We start from the raw sequence: 22,658 nt of genomic DNA, 5'->3' as shown, positions 1-22,658 counted from the left end.
CTTGTTTACCCTGCGCCTGATGGCCCCCCGCCAGCAGCTACAGCAATTATCACCTTGGAGGAATGTGGGACCCTTGTGTTAAATTCCCTTTGACCCCCCTGTTGGAGGAGGTCGGGAGGTGGGCGCTCCCCCCGGGGGGGCGTGCAGTCGGTGGGTGCAGGGTGGAGGCCGCTGCGTGTTTATGCGTGTGTGCTGTCCCAGGAGTAACCGACCGCCGTCGCCGCACACCCCCAGCAGGGCAAACGCGATTTGCATGGTGTGTTTACAATGTAAATTGGTTTCTAAAGATCTCAGCTTCCACCAAAGGTGGTCTGGGATCATACGTGTGATGTGGGTCTCATGCATGTACGTTTAGCTTACTTGACTGTTCTGCCGGGGGTTCGTTTCACTATTACGTGTAGGAGGCTTCAATAAATGAGCCCCACCGCTGGCACACTTTGAAGAAATGAGCGTTTGCGATTGTAATGTGTGTGTTCGTCTCAAGCTGTTTTTAGTGCGCTAGTGTAAATTACGAGTTTACAAGTCGGCGTAGTGCGCCGTTAATGTGCATGTGTGCGGTGAGGGAGAATAAACATTTTAAAAAAGGAGGGCGCGCGCGCGTGTGTGTGTGTGTGTGTGTGTGTGTGTGTGTTCTCTCTGATGCGCCACGTTTCAGCAGTCGTGTACGTTTGACATGTTTGGGCTCAGGCGTCTACCCAGAGACCCCCCCCCCCCCCCCCCCCCCCGTCTTCCTGGGCCCCGTATCAAATGTCTCTGTGAGTGTGAAGTACTTTGGAGAGTATCACGTGTGTTTTAGGGCCTGACGGTACCGTGGTAATCAATTACGCTCCAGGCGTACGCGTTTTTACATCCTCTTTTAACGGCGTCATGGCCGCTGTGGACACACAAATGCTTTAATGGCAGAGTTGACTTTATTTTGGTATCTGATGGAAGATACTATGTCTGTGATGTAGTGCACAAAGTAAATCTTCTCCTGAAGCGTGCTGGCGACTGTCACCTCGTTTAACCCTCAGTAGCCCGTGTTATCCGGGCATCGATCAGCTCCTTGAAGGCAGCCGCCCTTTCCCCGCAGTGTCATCAGATCACCTCGCCGCTTCCAATTAGCCGTCAGCCCAGACCTTTATGCACCTTATTGGCTGGACGGAGCAGCAGCAGCGGGCCAGACCGGCGGCCAAGCCCTGTCCCGACGGTCTAACGCGCTCATCATTTATTCATCCACGCACACCCAGACTGCAGCAGGACCAGCAGCTGCCAGCGACGAGGGCCACGGACCAGAGTCAGAGCGGAGCGAAATAGAGAGAAAGGCCGGATCCGCTCATCATCTGAGTCCTGTTGTGAGGAGTCTGTTGTCATGGCGATGGCGATTGTTCCTACAGGTGCTGTTTTTCTCTGTTTCAAATTGCACCGCAGTGCTGGCCGAGGGGCTCGACCGGAGGCTGATAAGGCGAGGGGGCTTCGCGCGAGGCCTTCGTCCTTCAGACGTTATTTCCATTTGCACCACACTTGTTGTAAAGGTGATCGCCGAGCTCGCGTGTCGCGTCTCCGTCTGTGGGCCGGGACAGACACGGTTCTGCTAACCGCGTCTCCTCGTCTGTGAGGAAGCCCCCCCCCCGTGTCTCTCAGCACACTCACCGCCGCAGCACTCATCCACCAGCAGCACTCACACACACACACACACACACACACACACACACACACACACACACACACACACACACACACACACACACACACACACACACACACACACACAGGCACACGCTTTCGCATGAATACCCAAATGCAAGGACTTCAGCCTCGGCGGGCTCACGCACGCAAAGCGCCCGCTTACTCACCCAGGAATTATTGTTGTAGTAAAAGTCGCTGGGAAGAGAGAGCGGGGGACAGGGGGAGTGTGATTCCCCCCCAACAGAAGCGGGACCCAAGCGTCAGGACAAGCCATCGCTTTAACTTGTAGCTGTTACAGTCAGTGCGAAAAATAAAGTTGGTGAAGGTCACAAATAATAAAAAAAAAGCCCTTACACTTAAATGCTGATGTTCACGTGTAGCATTAACATGATGGTGTTGTTGATTACGTCTCAGGTGGACAGCAGCACTTACCTTTAATGCACATGTAGGTAAATGTACAGTGTGTATAGGTCAGCAGCTTACTCATCATTAATGATGCGACAGATGGGTTCTGGAGTGTGTTGTCCTGCTACTCTCACTTTTCTCTGTCTCTCTGTACTTCCCCTGCTGGATGTGTGTGTGTGTGTGTGTGTGTGTGTGTGTGTGTGTGTGTGTGTGTGTGTGTGTGTGTGTGTACTCTCTCTGGTCCACTGCTTTGGCACAAAAAGGAAAACCGGGCCGCCCCATCCTTTGTGTCGCTTCTTGTAGGAAACTAGTAGCAAATTATGGCTCAATGAGGCGTTGCTGTTTTGTATGGTCTGATAAAGTGCAACCGAAACCGTTTGGGCTGCACTGGCCTGTTGCTGTGTTTGCCATTGTAGCTCAGCCTTTGAATTCAGGTCTGTGTGATGCTTGGTTAATGTTGAACATTAGATGATGGGGAGGAGGGGGGCCGCGGGGGGGAGTTTCTGGAGCTTCTGTCCGCCGTGTTTAATTGTGACGAGGGATGATTAGAGCTCTGTTCAGAGCTGAAGGAGCGCTTTCTGCCTTTGCTTGCTTTCAAGGGTTTCAAAATCCCAATATTGTAGAGTTCTCAGATAGCGCCAACATGACACACTTGTCAAAGTGATCAGAGCAGGGCATATGTGTGTGGGTGTATTGAAGTGCGTGTAGGAAATATCCCAGTTTTTACTTCAATGCATTCATCCAACACCTGCAGTAACTTCTGAGGTTGGAAATGTGAGGGGTGACTCACAGACTCTGCACTAATTTCAGGAAGATTTTGTACTCGACGGATTTAAACGAGTAAACTGGAAGCAAACAAACTACTTTAATGTGATCTTAAGACTTTATTTGATCATGAATTGAATCTTATCCAAGCAGTGAATATTTTTGAATAATGTGCACTCGTTCAGTTGAAACGTGTGCATTGAGTCACGTGCTAACGCTAACGCAGACCTATCGCTTCCATAATTACGCGGTTACGTGTAATTCGGTCGCTCGTAAAATCGGCTTGATGCAACTTCAGACTCCTGAGGGCTGAGGGCATTTTGAGGAAGGTTGCTTTGGCGCGGAGCATTGTTCACACTGGCTCCGAGGCCTCCGAGACGCGCAGGAAACCAAATGATTTGAAGGCAGTTCAAGTTCGGCGAGTCGAGCAAAACAAGCGCGTGGCTGGAGAGACGGACAAAGGCGAAGGGTCTGAGGTGTCCGTGGCGCTTGTCTGAAGCGGTGATGGGGCCCCCATGGGCGTCGCTCCTCTCCAGGGGCTGTTGGGGTAATTATCTGCCAGGGTGCACGTGTCACTGCACGCGTGTTCCTGTGCTCATGTCTCAGACGTGGACACGAGGTCGTCGCATCCTGCAGGCGTGACCCCAAACAGGATGAAATGCATATGCATTTGACCCAATATGCTCCTTTATGCTTGCGTCCTCCCAAACATATAAGCTCTAAAAGTCCATGGAGTCCAAGAGGATGTGGGAGCCTGAGAGGAGGAGCGTGGCTGAGGGAAAGAGGCCGAGGAGCCATCTTTGACATGGGGCATGGGGCCCAACAGCACAAAGCCCTAGTCCCTGCTCCTCCAAGTGGAAAATGGCTGGCGAGCAAGAGGAGGAGGGGAAGGCAAAAAAAAAAAAAAATAGAAGAAAGGAGGAGGAGGTAGAGAGGGAGCGACAATTAGTGGGATCTGCTAATCACCAGGGCAACATTCATTTAATTGACATGTGAGATTTGAATTCATCTAACAAGTCGATAGACAGAATGACAATGGAGCAGTCGCCTTAGATCCGCTGGTGGAAGCGACAGCTGAGGGCTGAGCCCGAGCTCTTTGTTCGAGGTAGCGGTGCTGTTGGTTTGGAAGATTATTACTCATTGAGCCCTTGACCTTTTTGGATAAGTAACTCTACAACTGTCCTTAACACACGCGCACAGCATAGCGAGGGCTGTTTGTATGTGTTTGTGTATGGCCTTGTTTTTTTTTTTTTCAGCAGAAGGCAGAGTGAGTAAACAACTTCTTTTTATACCACAATAAACCTGACCCTGATAATTCTAATGACTTGGAAGAGGAAAAAAAACACACAAAAGGAGGTGGGCAGAGCCGAAAACTACGGCCGGTCTACCCCTGCTTTCACAGAAATCAATAAGCTATTTAAGGTTATCAGGAAGCAGCATCTCTGTCATTCAGCTGCAGCAGAAGGTAAAAAAAAACAAAACACGTCTCACTGCGCAAAAGGAAATGTCTACAAAATGCAAATGGCTGCTTAGAGCTCATTTATTCAGGATATTACAAAACCCGCTAGAAATTGGAAACTGGTGGTCGACATAGTTGGTCTGCACCATTGTCTGTCAAGACAGAATTATCTTGAGAAATATTGGCTGGATTGCTGATGTATTGGCTTCAAACATGTATGTTCCACTCAGGACTGTCTGGATTGGAGCCACCGTCAGGTCACAGTTTTAATTGTAAAGTTCTTTGGTTTATGATAAATTACTGGCAAAACCATTCCCATCAGCCTTGGCTGTAGCAACAAGTATTTTGCATTGCTCCGCCAAGATTGCATTCATTGTGAACAGAATGCGAACGTGAACATGTTAACACTAGGAGCGTGTTGGCATGCCGACGCACACAGCACTATGCTTAATCTACAGCTCGTGGATAAAAGCAGGGAAAATGCTAATTATTGCCAGTGAAGTATCTGAGCCCGTCCTAATGTCCCTTTAAAGTCTGACATGTGGTTTGTTCCTGCAGGAACGCCTCCATAAATGGAGTCCTAAAGGGGCGGGCCCAGGTTTGCCACTTCCTGGTTTGGAAGCAGCATGGTCAGGTGCAGCCTGGAGCTCAGGTAAGAGTCAATGGAGTGCTGAAATGAGGATCAATACGCAACAAATGCACCGTTATAGGCCTCAGATTACACACAACACACACACACAGACAGACAGACACACAAACACAAGCAGAGCCTTGACTCCAGCTCAAAGGCCTCATCAGGCCTCATCAGGCCACAGAGCGGCCTGCTGCACTCACCGCACACCCACGGGTTCCACATGTGGAGAGCCGTGCCAGGTGCTCCTGCTTTCCGTTTTACCTCCAAATAAAGTGGTTTAGTTAATCTGGCTAAGCGCTTGCCTTGTTTACAACCTGTCAGATCCCACTTTGCCGCGTTTCCAAATCCGTACCGGGCGATTCTGACTGAGATAATGTGAAGGCTGGACACTGCATAAATTAGACTCCTGTTGTATTAAGACGGTGTTTTTTCTTTATCTGAATCAACCCTGATGATCTCGTGTCTCCGACAGATCGTCCTCCCACTGGTTTCTGGGCCTGCTGTGTCTGGAGCTGACTCACGCCCGTTCTCCTGGACGCCATCGAACCAGCGGTGAGTCCTCGACCTTCAGAGCACTGTAGGCACGGCGCCGCGTTTTCCTGTGGATTCATGCTCAGTCCGGCCAGTCAGTGCTGCTAATCTGCCCATTCGGTAAAACCTCTTTGATTTGGGACTTCTGAATGACCTTCCTACACCGTGTGACCCAAATTTACTTGTGGTTTTGATCTGTTGCCCTTATAGCACATAGCTCCATTGTCAGGGGTGACTTTGTCGAAGTGGCAGCGAGTCAGAGGAGAGTCAGGATTCTTCCAAGTCTTTCAGCCTGAGTGTAATCCTCTTCCTTTATCTTGCTGGCTGATCTGGGCCAAAGCACTGGTGTGTGTGTGTGTGTGTGTGTGTGTGTGTGTGTGTGTGTGTGAGAGACAGTGATTCAGTGACTGCCTGCTTTTTGTGGCTCTCAGTCACGTTTTCTCCCCCTCGCTTGCTGCGTCGCTCCTCTCCTTTAATTCTCACTTGTGCGACTGTCTTCCTGTCACTTTCTTACCGAGTGGCCTCTGCTCCTCCCGCGTTCACCTCCTCGCTGTTTTGTGTGCGCGCGGGCGACAATGATTGCTGACAGGATGCTACACATTCCCTGTGATCTTGCACTAGTTGTGTGACAGGCGACTTGGATTATGTCTGAGAATTACAGCTGGATTGGTGTGTAGGTGTGGGGGTATACTCTTTGTGTGTGTGTGTGTGTGTGTGTGTGGGGGGGGGGTCTCTATCTGGGGCATCTGATTTGCCCCCACTAGCACGGGAGCCAAGCACGATGCTGATTGGACAGATATATGGGAGCTAGCGTGCAGGTCTCTATGTGCATTCGCCTCCCAGAGCGCTGGCCAACAGCCCCACGTATTGGATGTTACAGTCGGGCCAGTGTGTGTGTGTGTGTGTGTGTGTGTGTGTGTGTGTGTGTGTGTGTGTGTGTGTGTCTACATGGCTCATCTGTGCGAGGGAACTTCTACCCTGTATAAGCAGATCTGCACTGTCTCCATGATGGTGAAGCGCGTTTGCGTCTCGCAGACTAATCTTTAATTATTAATTGCGCCTTGAATTCCCGATCGATGCAGCAGCAGCAGCAAAGCACCGTTGGACTGCGAAGACTCAGACCAAATACTGGGCTTTAATCCACATATACATCAAAATATATCCAGCCTCAGCATAAAGAAGTCTTTATGATGGCGATAGACTGAATCAGGACTAATGATTTACTGTGGCGTTTGTTTGTTCAATCCGTTTAAAGGGAATTGCACGGTTCTGTTAAAAACGTGGTGCGGTCATGTGGGAACGATGTGCTGATGGAGGAGTCTCAGCCATCGTTAAGTTTTGGGTGAGTCGGCCTGGCTTCAGTGTGGTAAAGTCAGACAATCAGAGGAAAATGTATTGTATTGTATGAGCATCACAGCTGTCAACAAAGACAACATCACCGAGGTTCTCAGTATGTAGTTGGTTAATTCATATTAATATTGTAGGTGCAGGTGTGTGCAGCAGTGAAGATGGAAAACCGCTAATAACAGCCTGAAGAGCTCTGTGACAGTGTGTGGCCTATGAGGCCCGACTCTGTCATTACACCGGCCGCTGTGCTGGGCTAAGCCTACACACACACACACACACACACACACACACACACACACACACACACACACACACACACCCACACAGTGCCCATATGGACGTGCAGGAAGCCGACACATACATATTCACACACAAAAGCGGCCGCACGGCTGCACACGCCACACGGTAGGACACATACACGGCGCCGCGGCGCCAACCCCAGACGGCGCTCCTCTGTAGCACCTGTTAAAAAATTGAAGGGGAAAAATCACCTGGCTGCTTTCTCGATCTTCCTCTGAGCTGAGCTTAGCTCGGACCAACCATCTGCCTCGGCAGCTCCGCTTCCCTCCCTCGTTTCCAACTCTGCCTCTCTCCTAGTCTTTTTTAAAGCGTGTCAGCAGTTACCCAGCACAGCAGTCTCAGTGAGGCTGCTAACGTGGCTAAGTGTCCCTGTGCCTCCTAGTTAGTGTATGCCGTGTGTGTGTGTGTGTGTGTGTGTGTGTGTGTGTGTGTGTGTGTGTGTGTGTGTGTGTGTGTGTGTGTGTGTGTGTGTGTGTGTGTGTGTGTGTGTGTGTGTGTGTGTGTGTGTGTGTGTGTGTGTGTGTGTGTGTGTGTGTGTGTGTGCGGGCCTCACAGATGGCAACGGGAGGGGAGGGAGAGTTGGAGGGGGTGATGGAGAGAGCTGTCTGAGGCTCCAGCAGCTCTCATGTCTCTCAGGCAAGACGGTCCGTCTGTGGGCATCTGCACTGGCAGCCCCCCCCCCCTCCCCCCTCCTCCTCCTCCACCCGGCCTCCCCGCTTTCCCTGTCCGCCATCGCCATGGCCGCGTCGCCATCCAGCGCCACAGCTTGGCGCCGACCTGCCGCGCGGAGACGGTTTCCCCCCTGACCTCAGATGTGCCGCCGCGCTGCCAGGCGGCGCCGCTCGGCCCAGCAGATGAGCGCTGTCTCTGACGAATGCCAGGGGCGGGCTACATCGCGGTTGCACGGGGTAGAACTTTGGAGGTGATTAGACGAGCTGCGTTTCGATTGCTTCATTCTCTCCGTCGCCGGCTTATTGATCGCTCAGGCAGCGTCAACATTGCATTTATGACATCGGAGCGCCTCACTTTCGGCAGATGGGCCCAGCGACTTCTACTCATCTTCTCACATTAGTCTGTGAAATTTGCTTATCTCACATTTTTCTATCTACTCACCCTTTAGTCTGATAGAAGATAAAGGATGTGGGATTTTTCGTAGAGGACTCAAATGTGCTTTAGTTTTTTGTTAAACTAATTTCAGAGCATATTTAGTTTGACCTCTCGACCTCCTGCACTTAAAAAGGAACAGACACCAGTCGTCGTCTTGTCTTCCAGTCAGTGCAAACTTTTTTGTCGGTCAAGATTTCTGAATAAATTATAGCATGTTGTACAACACCAAGCACGCCCACGCACTAATTTATCCAAACATTCTCATTTAGTATTGCAGTTCTGTTCAGTGCAGCGCGTACGGGCCAGCACAGTTGACACATCTGTTCCCGAGAAATTCATGGAGGTTTGGGTGCCGGAGGTGTTGGTATGCACTGATTAGCGCTAGGCTGTCTTTACCCAGCCGTCAGGTTTCCTACTGGGCTTCCATAAACTGTTTACTAAGGAGTCTGTTGCCATGGTTTTCAGCCATGTTCCAATCAGTCTTTTTTTTGTGACCACTCAGCTTTATTTATTCCTCAAAAAAGCCCATGCCTTCTGCATCACCAACTGGTGTACCCCTCAGACCAATTGTTCTCGACCATGTATATACTGAATTTCATTTATTTGCAGGAAAGGGTGCTTGGATGGTGATTTAAGCCTGATTGGATGAGCTCTGGAGAGAGAGTCATTACAAGCTGACGCTTTTGGCTCATGGGTGGTTTTGAAAGAGCGGCTTAGATGAGAGGAAGAGATCACTATCATAATAACCTAATGACACTGTTCTCGGCGCGCGTGTGCCAGGGTCCTAGTTAGAAACACATGTTCGCCATAGATTTGATCTTCCTCAAAAATGACATTTTCCAAAAAAAAAAAAACTTACCTTAATGACACCCCTGGGCAAGTGATGATAAAAGTGAGATAAGAGGAGACGGTCCTTTCTCTGATCTTTCATGTGCCGTCTTTCTCATTCTTTCATCCTTTCAATTTCCCCATCTCTGGGTCTCTCTCCTGTTTTCTGTTTTAATAGCGAAGAGAAATTCTTGCGCAGATCGGACGGCACCGATATGAAGCCAGAGGTCAAGAGGTTTGACTTCCTATAGGCGGTAGGCTGCATCTTTAGTGTTTAATAGTCTTGTAAGCTGTTTATTTTGGCCCTTTGCACCCATCTTAACAGGAAGCCGTATCCCTCAATTGGATTACAGCTAATTAAATAGTACACACATGTTGGTCAACAGACATAGGTGTCATTTACCCCCTTCCCCCTGCCTTTGTCTTGCTCTCCTCCTCCTCCTCCTCCTCCTCCTACTGTCAGTTGTTTCTTTAAGTGTTATGTGCTCTAGTTACTTCTGAATAGGTTCTACTTATAGTGGATACTTGGGAAATCTAGTAAAGGAGCAGAATGTCAAATGATAGTGGTTGGTTTTTCAGGTTTATCAGTTTCCCTTGAGTTAAAGCCAGGAAGTTTGTTTATTCTTGGACACCCCCCCCCCCCCTTTCATCCCGACCGGACGGCTGTGCTGCGGTGACACAAGGTGATGTGTGACTGTGGGGGTGTAAAGGTAATCATTTGGTAATTAATGGCCACCAAAAGGAAACCATTAGTGACGTGTGAACTTGTGGTACCTGCTCGGCGTGTGAAGGAGGCGGGGAGGGGGGGAGCCCGGTGGAAAAACAAACTTGGAATTCAAGCCGCACCGTGTAATTGGAATGAATTTAATCATAAAGGATATTGGTCCCAGAGGTGTTTTGAGGACTGCGTTTATTTGCTGGATGAAGCGGCTGTGGGCGTATTACGGAGTGAAATGTGCTGCGAGTTGTCTGTGCGCTGAGCTTTTGCTTGTTTTGCATGTCAGTCATTATTTATCGGTCAAATGCATGAAAATAAAATGTTCCCACCTGTAAATGCTGATGTTGCTGAGACAGTATCTTCTATCTGTGACGTCTTTCCTGCAGCTCACTCGCTTTTACCACTTCTGGTAAAAATGAATCCTCTCACTATTAGTCAATCACTTCCCCCGACTTGTGTTTACTCTTTTATCTCCTACTCCCCGTCTTGCAAAGGCCAGGCAGCAGGCGACATGATAGATTTCAACAATCTGTTTTCTCTGGAAACAGGCAGCTGTTGCTCCCCAATCTTTGCCCTCCTGTGTGATAACATCGCTGCGGTGGTTGCGGTTGTGCTGTTGTGGCTCGAATGTTCCAGGAAAAACATCCTGAGGAGACGGATGAAAGTGAGTGACAATGAGATCCAGGGATCACTGGTGGAAACAATGAACACAAGAACTTCCAGGATGTCAGATGCTAAAAGTCTTAAATCCTCTCAAATTCCCTTTACTGGAATCGGGCCTTGTTTAGAACTATACATGCGCAGACGTGGTCACATGACTTCACAAACCTCTCAGACGCGTATGGTGTGTGTCTGACTTGGAAAGATCCTATTTTAAATCTCTAAGTCTCTGCTGAATCAGTGTAGAGCGTGTGTGTGTGTGTGTGTGTGTGTGTGTGTGTGTGTATTGTTCTATAACCTGAGGCATCTGTTTTACATTACTGTTGCCCTACATATCGGAGGTGAGGTGGAGACACATCGAGAGGAAAGCTCTAATTATTAATGAATAATTCTCAACTACCTCCTCGATGTAAAGGCTTTATTCAACAGCAAATGCACAGCGCGCGCACGCACACAGAGTCTGAGGAACACGCTCAACGCTGATCAAGCCAGGACAGTCGTTTTGCTGCAAAACAGAATAGTCAGGGGCGGTGGCAGAAATACAGGCAGGTTGCCATGAAAAGGGAATACACACAGATGGCCTTGACAGACTGACAGACAGAGGATGAGGAAAAGTAGACAAATAAAGAGGCCAAGACACGCACGGACGTATGTGACGGCTGCAGATACCTGCACTGAAGAGTCGGCTCAGGAGTGAAGATTCCCTGTTTTGAGGAGCAGAGCTGCGTGTTGGATCACTGAGCTTTCTGTTAAGTCTCTGCTGTTGTGCTGTGATATGATGACTTTTTTATGATCTGCCGTGTTGCTCATTAATTGCCTTAATTTGTCCGTCTTTCATTTTGCCGACTCTATTTCACCAATATAGGACCTGTGCTTGTAATTTGGGAAATCGACACGTCATGTAAAAGTTTCTAGGACACATTGACCCTAATATATACCGTCACCATAACAACCAAGCTCATTTTCATCCAGTGACGCGATGCACAGGATGTGAAGAAAAAAATTAGTGAATTTATAGATGTGTACATGATAATTTCCGTACTATGCAACAAATGGATTTTCATGATTTGAATCTTTTTTTCTATTATGTGTCTAAGTGCTTTAGGCTTCTTTTTTTAATATGACTCTGAACGGCCTTTGTAGAAAGGTATAGGTTTTAGTTACATCTACGATGAGTGAGAATGCATAAATGCAGGTTGGGGGCTCCCGGCAGGCCCCTGCTTGTGGTGGCTGATGTTCTGTCATCATTGGGTGATGCTGAGCCGGCTCCTGCTGGGTCTTTTGTCACCACCGCTAATTGAGTGATCCTGGTGACCCTGTCGCTGATGCCTGGTAACACGTCAGCAGGAGCTGGTGTCGCTGCCCTCCACTTAAAGTCGTAACTAGACGTCTGGCTCCGTGTGGCGTGGTGGCGGGATGCGCCCGGTGCATTGATGGATGAAATGATGGGAGGGGAGATAATAGACCCAATGTGGATGTTCTGGCTGTACCCTAGTCAGAAAGCGAGGTTAAGTGCAGTTCAGTGGCTCACCATCGCCGGTCTCACCTTTTCTGTTTGGTTTCCTTGCAGAGCTTGAATTGACTGAAATCACAGTGCTTTAAGTGAATAAAAGCATCTAACTGCCGGCCTGTGGCTTTATGGAAGTGTGGGTGGATTCATAAAAGAACGTAGGGAGACATAAACGGTTTATTCACTGAGGAATTTTTATTGCTGCAGGTAGGAATAATGAGGAGGATGAAGGGATGGAGGAGTTGTTAGACCATTTGGAAATTAGTATGCTACAAACATATGAGAATAACACTTGACAGATGCTCATAGGGTGATATCTTGCCCCATCTTATGATTTTTCATTAAGTATGCTTTAACAGCTGCACTTGTACATCTCGCTCAGTGGCGACAGTTGTAGCATGCCAAGTCTTCAGAAAAAAGAAAAAGGAGAAAACATATTTCAATGCATGCCTTTGGAATCTCTTTCAGTGAACATGTGACACTTTTCAGATAAGTGTTTTTGTGTTAACAAAATGGAAATCTTAATTTTGCTAAGCTAATTATAGCTTGTAGCCTGTTGCTAAGCAACCTAATGACAGGAGACAGCGGGGAGTCAAGAATCTAACCTTTGGCTGGATAGAGACTAGAGGTGACATTTCGATTTCCTTCATATCAGCCTCCATTGATGCACTGCGCTCCGACTGTGGCTGTGCTGCACAGTTCAAATGGCGTAAAGCGTACTTTAAAGTAACAGTGTTTTAAATACAGTAATAAGGACGATGTTTTAAACAGTTTGAACGCGGAGCGGTTATGAGAGTCCTTCATAAGGATGTGGATGAATGGCACGGCTCTGCAGAAATGTGGCTTCAGCTAATGTATGTCATCACACGTCTACTCCCAGGACACGACATGTTTCTGAGAAGTGCATCCTTCACGGTTAATAACATATAATAGCCTAAACCTGGACTTAGTTATGAGCCTGATACTTCTGAGTGATTTTCTTCAGTTAGTTTGCCTTTATTCTGTTAGTTGGGTTGATGCCACAAAACTTATGAAGTTGTTCCTTAAGGAAAGCTGGCATATTAATGCACCAGCTGTGCAAAAAGAGGTTACTTGCATATCTACATAATCATGCATGGATTGCTTTATTACATGGTTTCCTAAATGCATGTTATAATTGTTTGCATCCGCGGGGCTGAAGGCGAGGTCTGTGCACTAAAAATGTCTTTGTGGCCGTCTAAATTTTTCCTGCCATCATTGAGGAGCACTGTGGGGGGGGGGGTCCGTGGCTCGGCGCCAAAATAGTTTTGAAGTATCTGTGAAAAGACCCCTCTTAATCCGTTTTATTTGCTCTGCTACCTCCGAACCATTTGTCCACGCAAGCTCCCAAACCCTCCGCTCCACCCGGCGAGCTCCACCCGGGGATTTAGTGCGGCGGAGCTGCAGAGCAGAGGTGCAAGAGCCCACAGACAGTTAAAAAAAAAAAAAAAAAAAGCCATCTGGCCGGGGGGAGCAAAGGGGGGTGGGTAGGGGTGGCGGGGTGGGGGTGCCGGGAGGTTTGGGGCGGAGGAGTCGTGCTGGGCAATCAAAATGACGGACAGCGGCGAGAAGTGTTTTGCGGGCTCCCACGTACATGCAAAGTAGCCCGACTTGGGAGCTTTCGCAGCTCCCTCCGGTCCTCAGGTAAACACCGGGCGGCCGAGGTATGCGTGCTCCCTCTCCAGCTCACTGTGTGTGTCTGTGTTGTTGTTTGTGTATGGTAATAACATGTTTGTTGGCTTGCTTTCGTGAAAAAAAAAAAAAGAAGAAGAAAAAACAGCAGACTTTCTGGTGCTTATACCCGTGTCAGCGACTTGTGTATTCGTGTGTTCCACAAGAAAGGCCGCCAAGTTTATTTCAGTAGTTCTTCTTCTTCGATTTATTTATTTTTTCTCCCCCGTGGAAGGTGCTCGACCGCAGAAGTCAGGATTAGCAGGTGAGACAAACGGCATTTCATATTTTCGCGGACTTTCAAGAAGCCGCCTCGGATTCGACACAGGCCCAGTTCTAAGGACACTGTGAAATGGGCGCACAATCGCTCCCCTCCGCTCGCAGCAAATATTATAATCCTATTCTCTTATGCTTTCCATCTTGCCCTCTCTCCCTAATGTTCGCCCCAGTGGCGGCCCCTTTCCCCCGAGTGAAAACCCCTCAAAATGTGTGGAGGCTTCATTTTTCATTCTCCCTTTGGGGCTCTGTTGTCAGAGAGCAGCCCTTAGGAAGTCTTTATTTCTGCCAGGCAGGGCCTCTTGCGTTCCTCCACCCTCTCCCTCCGTTCTCATGGCTGTTCCCCCCACCTGCTGGGATCCTGATCCCAGCCAGGGCAGGGCTTCAGCGGGGGACAATTACTGCTGCTCCGCGGCTTTGATCATCTGACCACATGGAAGCATAACAGCTGACCACATGTTTCAACAGACAAGAAGAAGAAGAAGCACAGAGAGAAAAGAGGAAGAGTTAGAATGGGGTGCGAGGAAGAAAAGAAATCCCCTTTTCATTTAGGCTGAGCCCAAAGTTCTATTGCTCGCGGGACGCTTTACAGAGCGTAATCCAGAATGCTCAAATCTGTATCTCAGACAGTTTCCTTTGATGGTGATTATTTATTTGGATCAGGGCGGCCATACTTATTATGGACCATGTCTGGGTGGAGCGTCCAATAAAGTTCGGTTTCAATTTGCCACTCTCTCTTTTGTGAGTGCGGCCGAGGGAGAGAGAGAGAGAGAAGCAATTTGAGGCAGCCCTTGTAAAAAGTGAGTGCTAAGTCTGCTGGCATTGTCGGCCAAATTGTCAGGAGGCCAACTGGGCTCTGCTGTCGTGTTCTGGGCACTGTCTGCCTTTTCTCTCAACCTAGGCCTCCGTTTCATTCAGACGGCTCCTCCACAAAGTCAGGAGCTTTTCATGCGGGCCGAACGGGGGTTACCGTGGTAAACTGGCGCGGCTGCAAAGACACCATCGCATTCACATCGCACATAATAAATCCAACAGAGGAAATGGTTACTAAGCTCCTCGGGCAATGGTACATATGAGTTAGCAAACAGTCCTGTTGTATTTCACCAAAACAAATTGTTGACGCTGATAACTGCTCTCATATTTTCTGTTGATCAGCCTTTTTTTATTTGTTCTGTGGACGTGAAAGTCCCGCGCGCTGGAGGTTATCTGCTGTCTGGATCCGGGCCGAGGGGGTTAGATGGGAACTGACAGGGCTCGGGGCGAGGGGAGGGAGCCGCCTCTGCTTTGGCTGTCAGGGATGGCCTCTTGGAGTGTCCCAATTGTGGAGGAGATCACTTTACCACATTAAGGGGTGTCTCAAAAGACCCTCTTCAGCGGCACTTTGGCCGGACTGGAGGAGCGGGGCTTGTTTTGACTGCTCCGCCACCTCTCATTGTGGCCGCGCCGCCGGCCGACAGCGCTGCTGCCGCGGCCGCGCCGGCGCCGCCGAGGGACGCTCGCGCCGCGTACGCCCGTGCACGGGCGGGCGGGTGCACGTGGGCGCGCACGCACGTACAAAAGACCATGGGACGTGCTGGTAAAATAAAGAGACACTTATTATCTATGTAATGAACATAAAAATCGAAAAGACGACTGGAATGAAATTTTTGTCATGAGTTTTCAACCGGGTTTGAAATCAATCCCCATTTATTTTATCATTATGGGCTTCTGTCTTTTATTTGGGGATTTTGGAATAGTTTTAGCTCAAACTTTGTCCCAAATCAAACTGGAGCTTTTTTGTTTCAGTAAACGTTAATGTGTGATGTTGTTCAGTTGTTTTAATTGAAGCAAATAAAGTGAATTTTATAACTTGCTGTTTGTTTGTTCCTCTTCCGGGTCCTTTTCACGTTTCCCCTTTTAAAACCCGAGCTGTGTTTTTCCCCTGAGGACGAAGGGTCACTTTATGATGTGGCCTCTGCCGTTTGTGTATCCTGCCTTTACTTCATAATCATTTTTATCCGGCAGTTAAAAATAATTAACAAGTCATGCTCTTCTGTCGTCCACCATTTTAGGCCCTCGCTCCGGCAATGAAAGGCCTCTCCATCAGCGCGGTCGCGTAATAGTGTCAGGGCGCATTTTAAAGTGCAGTAATTCAGCGGTTTACACGGCCTCATAAAATACCGACATGCACCGATAATGAGAAGCATGAATGGAAACTTGGAGTTCCCTGTGGCCCCAGAGCGTGCGTGCACTGGGGTGCGTGCGTGACTGAGTGAATGGGGGGGGTAGAAGGGGGCAAAAAGGGAAGACGAAGCAAGAAAAAGGGCAATTTCTCAACCCACACGGGCGCGTTCTTCAAAGAGTAAAGAGCTGGGACCGAGGTGTCCCCCGGCTTCCGCCGCTGCCTGGTGTCACGGGGGGCAAAGGTCGCGTGGCGCTCGTAACTCCAGAGCCCTGGCGTTGACCCGCCGGCAGGCAGGCCGTGTACATGCACACGCTGTACGCGCGGCGACTGGAGGCGTCGTGCTCGCCGGGCGCTCCGCGTGGCGATGCGGCGTGGAGGTGGCGGCAGGCAGCGTGAGTCAGAGCAGCAGTCCGCTTGCCTCGGCGCTCGCCGGGGATCTGGTGACGCAGCAGGTAGTCGGAGTACAGATTGAAAGTAACTCGGCGTCTCTGCGCCCCGAGAGCTGTGTTCGGCGGCACGGCTGTTCCTTTTACTGCAGAATCATTTGCAGGAGTTCTTATTATCTACAGATGGGACGGGTTCGGCTGCTCGGCTCCCAGCCGTTTCCTCATAGCGTGCGTCAGAATGCTTGATGCAATGCGGCTTTTAGCGGAACAACCCGCGCGGCCTCGACTTCACGACGACCGCGTCCATGTTGGAGTGATGCTCGTTCACAGTTATAGGCAGCGACTTGGCTGGTGATGTGACCTCACAGGGAGGTTACCACCACTAGGGCTGCTTTTCATCTCCCATGTGTTTCTGTTAGCGTCAACCAGATTGACTTCCACCAGATTTGCACCACTGTCCGTGTCCCGACCGCTCACTAACCAGCAGCCGTTGGAGGCCTGATTCCTGTTCGCGGCCCGGCAGTCACATCTGTGTTTATCAGGCCGCGGCATTGAACGTGACTCAGCCAATCCAAACTATCTGTTTCCCTATATCTCCTATTGCAGAGGTAGTGTGTAAACCAGTATTTGTGCATAGCAGGCAGTTGCTGGAGCCGGTGCCAACGAGTGTGTGAATTACACCCGTGCATAAAGCTGTCCTTGTGTCCCGCTGGCCAAGAGCTACAGGGAAGCTGGAAATGATCGTAAATTAAGCGGCACTTGGCTGAGGAAATCATACGAAATCTGGGATTGAAGGGAACATTTGGAACGATTACGGCGGAGCGTAAGAGGAGGTCCCGCGAACGTGAGGAAGGCAGACAGAGGTGGAGTGCGAGACTACGTAACAGACGGGCGGAGGAGACGGAGGAGAGGTCACAGTCGTAGTCACTGTACGAGTGGCGAACGCGGGGCCCAGCTGATGCCTGCCACCGCCGATGAATTATTCACTCACTTGTCAAATCAATAATGACCCGGTCCTTAGTGGCCCACTCCCCTCGTGCCCTACTTATCGGTTCTGGGGGGTGGAGGCCGCGGCGTTCTGACAGGAGCTTGTTGTGCGTAGAGGGGGTGTTTTAGCAGCGTGTACGCTCATTGTGCGGCAGGTGCCGCCCCCTCGCTGGGTTCAATCGCCGGTGATTTGTCTGCGTTTTTTTTTTGGGGGGGGGTTGTTTCTGGGAAAATTGCAACTTCGAGCGGCACCTTCCACCGAGACCGCATTGAAGTGAGCGCCTGTGATTAATATGGCGGCCGTGTGGAAATGGAGGTGGGGAGAGGCAGAGGTGGGGTGAGGTGAGGGGAGGGGGGGGTGGGGATTGGGTGGTGGGTGTTGCTATGGCTTTGAGGGCATGGGCATGTTTGGATGGCACCAACCCAACTCCCCCCCCCCCCCCCCCCCCCCCCCCCCAACTCCCCCGCCCCCTCTGCCTATGTTCATGTGTCAGTCACTGTCTTGCAGCCTGTAATTTTCCATCTACTGTAACAGTCTGGGCACATCGCCACCCAGGGAAGTTTTAAAATAAATAAAGAATTCATTAAATAATTAGTATCTCCACAACAATCTCTTTTGTTCTGTCAATCTCCGCGCACTCAAAAGTCACGCTGAGATATGGAGAGAGAAAGAAGACGAGGAAGCGGCGGAGGGGGAGAAGGGGGGGAGAGAAATTAGTGGAAAAAATCAATTTGAAAAAAATTAAAAGCATAGAAATTTTGAAATGCGTTTTACTTATCTGCCATTGATTGCATCTAATTGGGCCTCATTTCCTGGGAAAAAATAATGTGTGCATTTACGTGCGTGCATGTGTACGTGCATGCGTTTATGTCTGTGTGTGTGTGTGTGTGGCTCTGTGTGTGTGACATTTCCTAATGGTTGGGTGCATAGATGATAACCACTTGGCTTGGAGACAGACAGATATGAAAGGCTGTCACTCTGATCAGAGACAGTTATAATGGCACGGCGTCGTGAGTGCCTGTGTGCGGGTGTTGATAGGGGCCCAGCCATGCTTCCTAATCAGAACCCATCCACTTGCTGGGTGCTCGCGCATCCGTGTGCTGGCGGGGACGGTGTTTACGTTGAGGGAGATGGAGCAGAACCACCTCCCTGTCCCCTCGGAGCCTTGACATTGCCGTTCCCCCTCCTCCCCCATCCTCCCCGCCTGCTGCGTTTTGCAGCTTTACGCGTTCCAGCGTGCCGCGTCCTGTGCGCGTTAACCAGGTGAGTTAGTTAGACTAAATTACATAATGTGACAACAGCACCAGTCACAACAAACGCGCGCAAACTGCACTGGCATGCGAACCACCAGGTTAAAAAACCCACCCTCCCCAAAACGCGCCCACCTCCAGGACGCACGGAGTCTGATGACGCTGGTGGAGTTGAAACATAAGCTGCGGGTCCAAACGTCCCACCAGTGTTTTATTTCTCTCCAAACACACACACACACACGCAGTTTGGGAACGTCGCCCTTAAACTCTTTTCAGCTCCCAGAAGCACTTCTGTCCGTCACTCCCGTCATTTTACTCAGTTGAACGAGTCGACATTTCGTTTTTTTCCCTAAAATTAATGGAGAATTAATGATTCCGTTATTCCCCCGCTGAGCGAGGAGGGGGGTGGGTTTTTTTTAATCGCCAAACCTCTAGAAACTGATTGGAGCAGAAAAAATACGCCCAGTCCCCTTCTGCCAGGCCTCACAATGGAGGCGCTGATTTTTTTGATAGGGTCCTGTGCTGTCAGGGGGCCAGCTGGAATTAGAAGTGGATTAATAATTTTAAACAAGGCTAAACCGCTTGGACTGTCTGTGTGTCTGCTCTTTCCAGCGCTTAGCCAATGGTCCGTCTGCTCCGTGACCACATCAAAACAATCGCACAACGCCAGATCTTCCTAACGAGGAGGCTGTGCCGGAGTTTGTGGTCTTGAGAGCGCACGTAAACACGGTGCTTTAAAACGATTTGGCGACGCTGCGAGTCGGAGAACAAGCAGGGATTATCACAAACGTCTATATTTACGTCACCGTGGCGGCAGTTTAGGTGCTGTGCTGCTACATTAAAAACTTTTTATTTCTGTTACACGTGTCTTTATTGCAGTCTTCTTATAATGGATCCGCTATCAGTTCACGTCTCTGCTGCACCCGTGACGCTGCTCCGCCTGCTCTTATTAATTACTCTATAATAAACTACCTGCGCGTGAGTCGCCTCCGTGCTTTGTGGCGCGACGGACGGATTGAGTTGGTAGGAACTGGTCCAGTGGCCGCGTGGAAAGCCAAGACCACCAGAACGGTGACCCCAGTCAGGGGAAAGATTAGGTTTAGCACCAGTGGTAGAGTTAAATGGTGATTCGTGGGGATTTGGGGGGGGGGGGTGTTTGGAGTGATCTAAAAGCAGGCGTATTACCACCCGAATCTGGGCATAGTAAAGCCTGACAAATCAGGTCCTGCTGGTGACATCGCTCACAGAACGGAACCATGTCTCAATAATCCTCAAGTGTGCGTGCGTGCGTGCGTGCGTGCGTGTGTGTGCGTGCGTGTGTGTGTGTGTGTGTGTGTGTTAATGCCACAAAATGGAATAAAGAAAATGGCTTGAGAGAGTTTGTAAGTGCGTGGAAGGATCTCCGTGATCTCTTTGGATCCACACATGAGCAATAGGACAAATCAATTGTAATAGTTTTCCAACTTTGCCTTTTCTGATAATTGATGGTGCTGACGACGGTGCGGGGCCCGTGAACGCTGCCACGTACCGCACAGGTCATTTCCATTTGACAAACATCATTTTGGATCTAAATCAATTTCCACCGCTTAATCCCGTAACCTGACAACACACACCCAGAAAGCTAAAGCACGTCTGCAGAAAACTGGGAGGGAACGACTATAACATAAATCCATACATTTTTTCCTTTTAATTCAGTCATTATAAAAATGTTCTGTGAATGTAGCAGGGACATTAGCCCCCTTCTGAGCTATTATCCTGGCTGTCTGGTGTTGCAATTTCACACTCCACTGATTCCGACAAGCAGTAGAGCGTCTGCATGCCCCAGATTTCACCTTATTTAGGTAATTCAGAAAAATCATTCCCAAGACAAGGTGGGAGACAAATGAACCTGGGCACTGAGCTGGCACACGGCTGCCAATTTCAACAGCATATCAAAAGCAAACACAGTGAGGGGAGATCTGGGTCCTTCTCCTCATAAAAGTGACTGTAAAACGCTGGAAGTGAAATTGAGCTCTGGAGATTTTACTCCACGCCATAAACCTGCGGATTTTGTGTTATGTTACCACTGAAACGACCCGCTGTTCTTAAAGCAGCTCGCTCCCCAAAACAGCCAAGTAAGTTTGTGCTATTTGTTCATCTTTCTGCATTTCTTTGATGTCCAGAGGTCACGTTGTTTGACTCTCCGCAAGGTGTGAAGTCGCTGCCACGTCTTTAGCTTCCACCACCGTTCATTTCTAATGCATGAACGTCGGCGCGGTGAGTGAGTGAGTGAGTGAGTGAGTGAGTGACAGGGGGAGTGATACATTATTTATGCTCCGCACGAATGAAAACAAAGTGCCTGCGTCGTAGCGCGCCTCGCTTTTAAACCGTGTCCTGAGCCGCACGCTCCGTTACAGCCCGACTTTTTGTTTGGGGAGAGGAGAAATTGGTCCAAATGAGGTAAATTAGGTTATCGTTGTTTGGCCCTATTGTGCACGAGAGCCAAGGCGTCTCCTTTAAAATATTAATTACAGAAGAAAACACACCAAAATGTGCAGTCCTGCATTTTTAAGGTGAAGCTGTGATATAATTAAGCCCCTTTAAAATCAAATTCCTATCGTTTTTTTGACGACGCTCACTAATTTATGAACGGCTGCTTTTAATAAAAGGACTTTTCTGCCTGTCACATCGGTGCTTGGGAAAAAGTCTCCACAGTAGAAACTGGCCTTGTTTTGGTTGAACTTTGTTTCTTCGACACCGCAGCGCAGAAACTTTTCAAGGACGAAACAAGTGGGTCGTAAATAATTAGCAGCGCGCACATTTTTTGTTCTGCTGTTTTGAGTTGTACGAGGCGGTAAAAGACAGAATACAGTGACCAAAAACAAACATCTTATATGCTTAGTAATAATAATAATAATAAAAGTAATAATAGTAATAAAAGATTGTTGCTAAAGTTATAGTGTAATTTTTAGTTTATATTTTGTGTCAATTTTTAATTTGTAAATCTACGTATCTGAAGAATGAACACTAAAAAATAAAAATATAACGGATAATTATTTTTAAAAAAAATTCTAACGTGCTTTAAAAAAATAAATTGGCAGAAAAGTTGAACTTCTCATAGAACTTTTTAAAGATGTGGCCTGAGGTTTCAGGTTTCCCTCACCCGCTGAGCTTCACTCTTTCCACCACGAGACAGCTATGTCAGCGCTCATCATAGCAGAGGATGGATAGAGTGTCTCAAAGATGCAAATGAAAATATTTGGGTAGGTTGCTTTTTAATAAAGCGGAGATTAGTTCCATTCTCCAGGACAATGTGTGATGTATTAAGGGGAGATCCGTGAGCAAACTTTGAAAGTACACTCACACTGTTAACCTGGGGCTGAAAATGTGTTCTTCAACATAAAAGTGTAAACTTCCCCATATTTCGTTTTGTGTAACCCACTAAGATTAACAGAAGCTTTAATATATGGTGAGTACGCATGTAATGCATCACACTTTTCTAGTGGTGAGAAACAAAGTCCCCTGTCTTTTGTGACCGGTCCTCAGACCAGAATTGAAACAGGAAAAGCAATTATTGGAGCGCTTCTCCCACAGGCATTGAAAAGCTATCAGCATGAGGGTTGGGATTGGCTTCGGGGACACCTATGGCCCCATGCATTATCCTGGCATGAGGTCGCTTTGGCAATCGCCTGCCAATTTCCACCAGCACCTGGCTTTCCCATCCCCCCCCCCACCCACCCCTTCACTGGGCCCTCCTACCTGGTTCCCCTTTCTCCTCCTTACACCTCCTCTTTCCTATCAAGCCATGTGTGCCTGTTATCTTCCCAGGATGGCGGCCATTAATAGAAAAAGCCCAGAATCTGTACCGTCCGGTCGGTGTGGCGTACGTTGAAGGTGTGCAATCACGCCGTATTGTTTCCCGTCGCGTCGGGGCTGATTGTTGATACTTCTAGGGCAGAGAGTACCTGTCGCTCCTGGACCAGAAGCCACAGAA

The 22,658-nt window shown here is 49.0% G+C and overlaps 1 protein-coding gene across 1 annotated transcript in view; it reads left to right on the top strand.

Annotated features, from left to right (window-relative positions):
• The window catches only part of zic6 (zic family member 6), a 49,020-nt gene that overhangs the window by 4,592 nt on the left and 21,770 nt on the right, over window positions 1-22,658 (top strand). Inside the window, exons 2-3 of the mRNA XM_029165870.3 lie at window positions 4,856-4,949; window positions 5,404-5,483. Of these exons, the coding sequence (XP_029021703.1) occupies window positions 4,924-4,949; window positions 5,404-5,483 (106 nt within the window). The 5' untranslated portion in view covers window positions 4,856-4,923. The remainder of the gene's footprint in view (window positions 1-4,855; window positions 4,950-5,403; window positions 5,484-22,658) is intronic.

Source organism: Betta splendens, chromosome 10, assembly GCF_900634795.4.
Source record: "Betta splendens chromosome 10, fBetSpl5.4, whole genome shotgun sequence".
Taxonomy (NCBI): Eukaryota; Metazoa; Chordata; class Actinopteri; order Anabantiformes; family Osphronemidae; genus Betta; species Betta splendens.
This window is presented reverse-complemented; position numbering and strand designations above follow the sequence as displayed.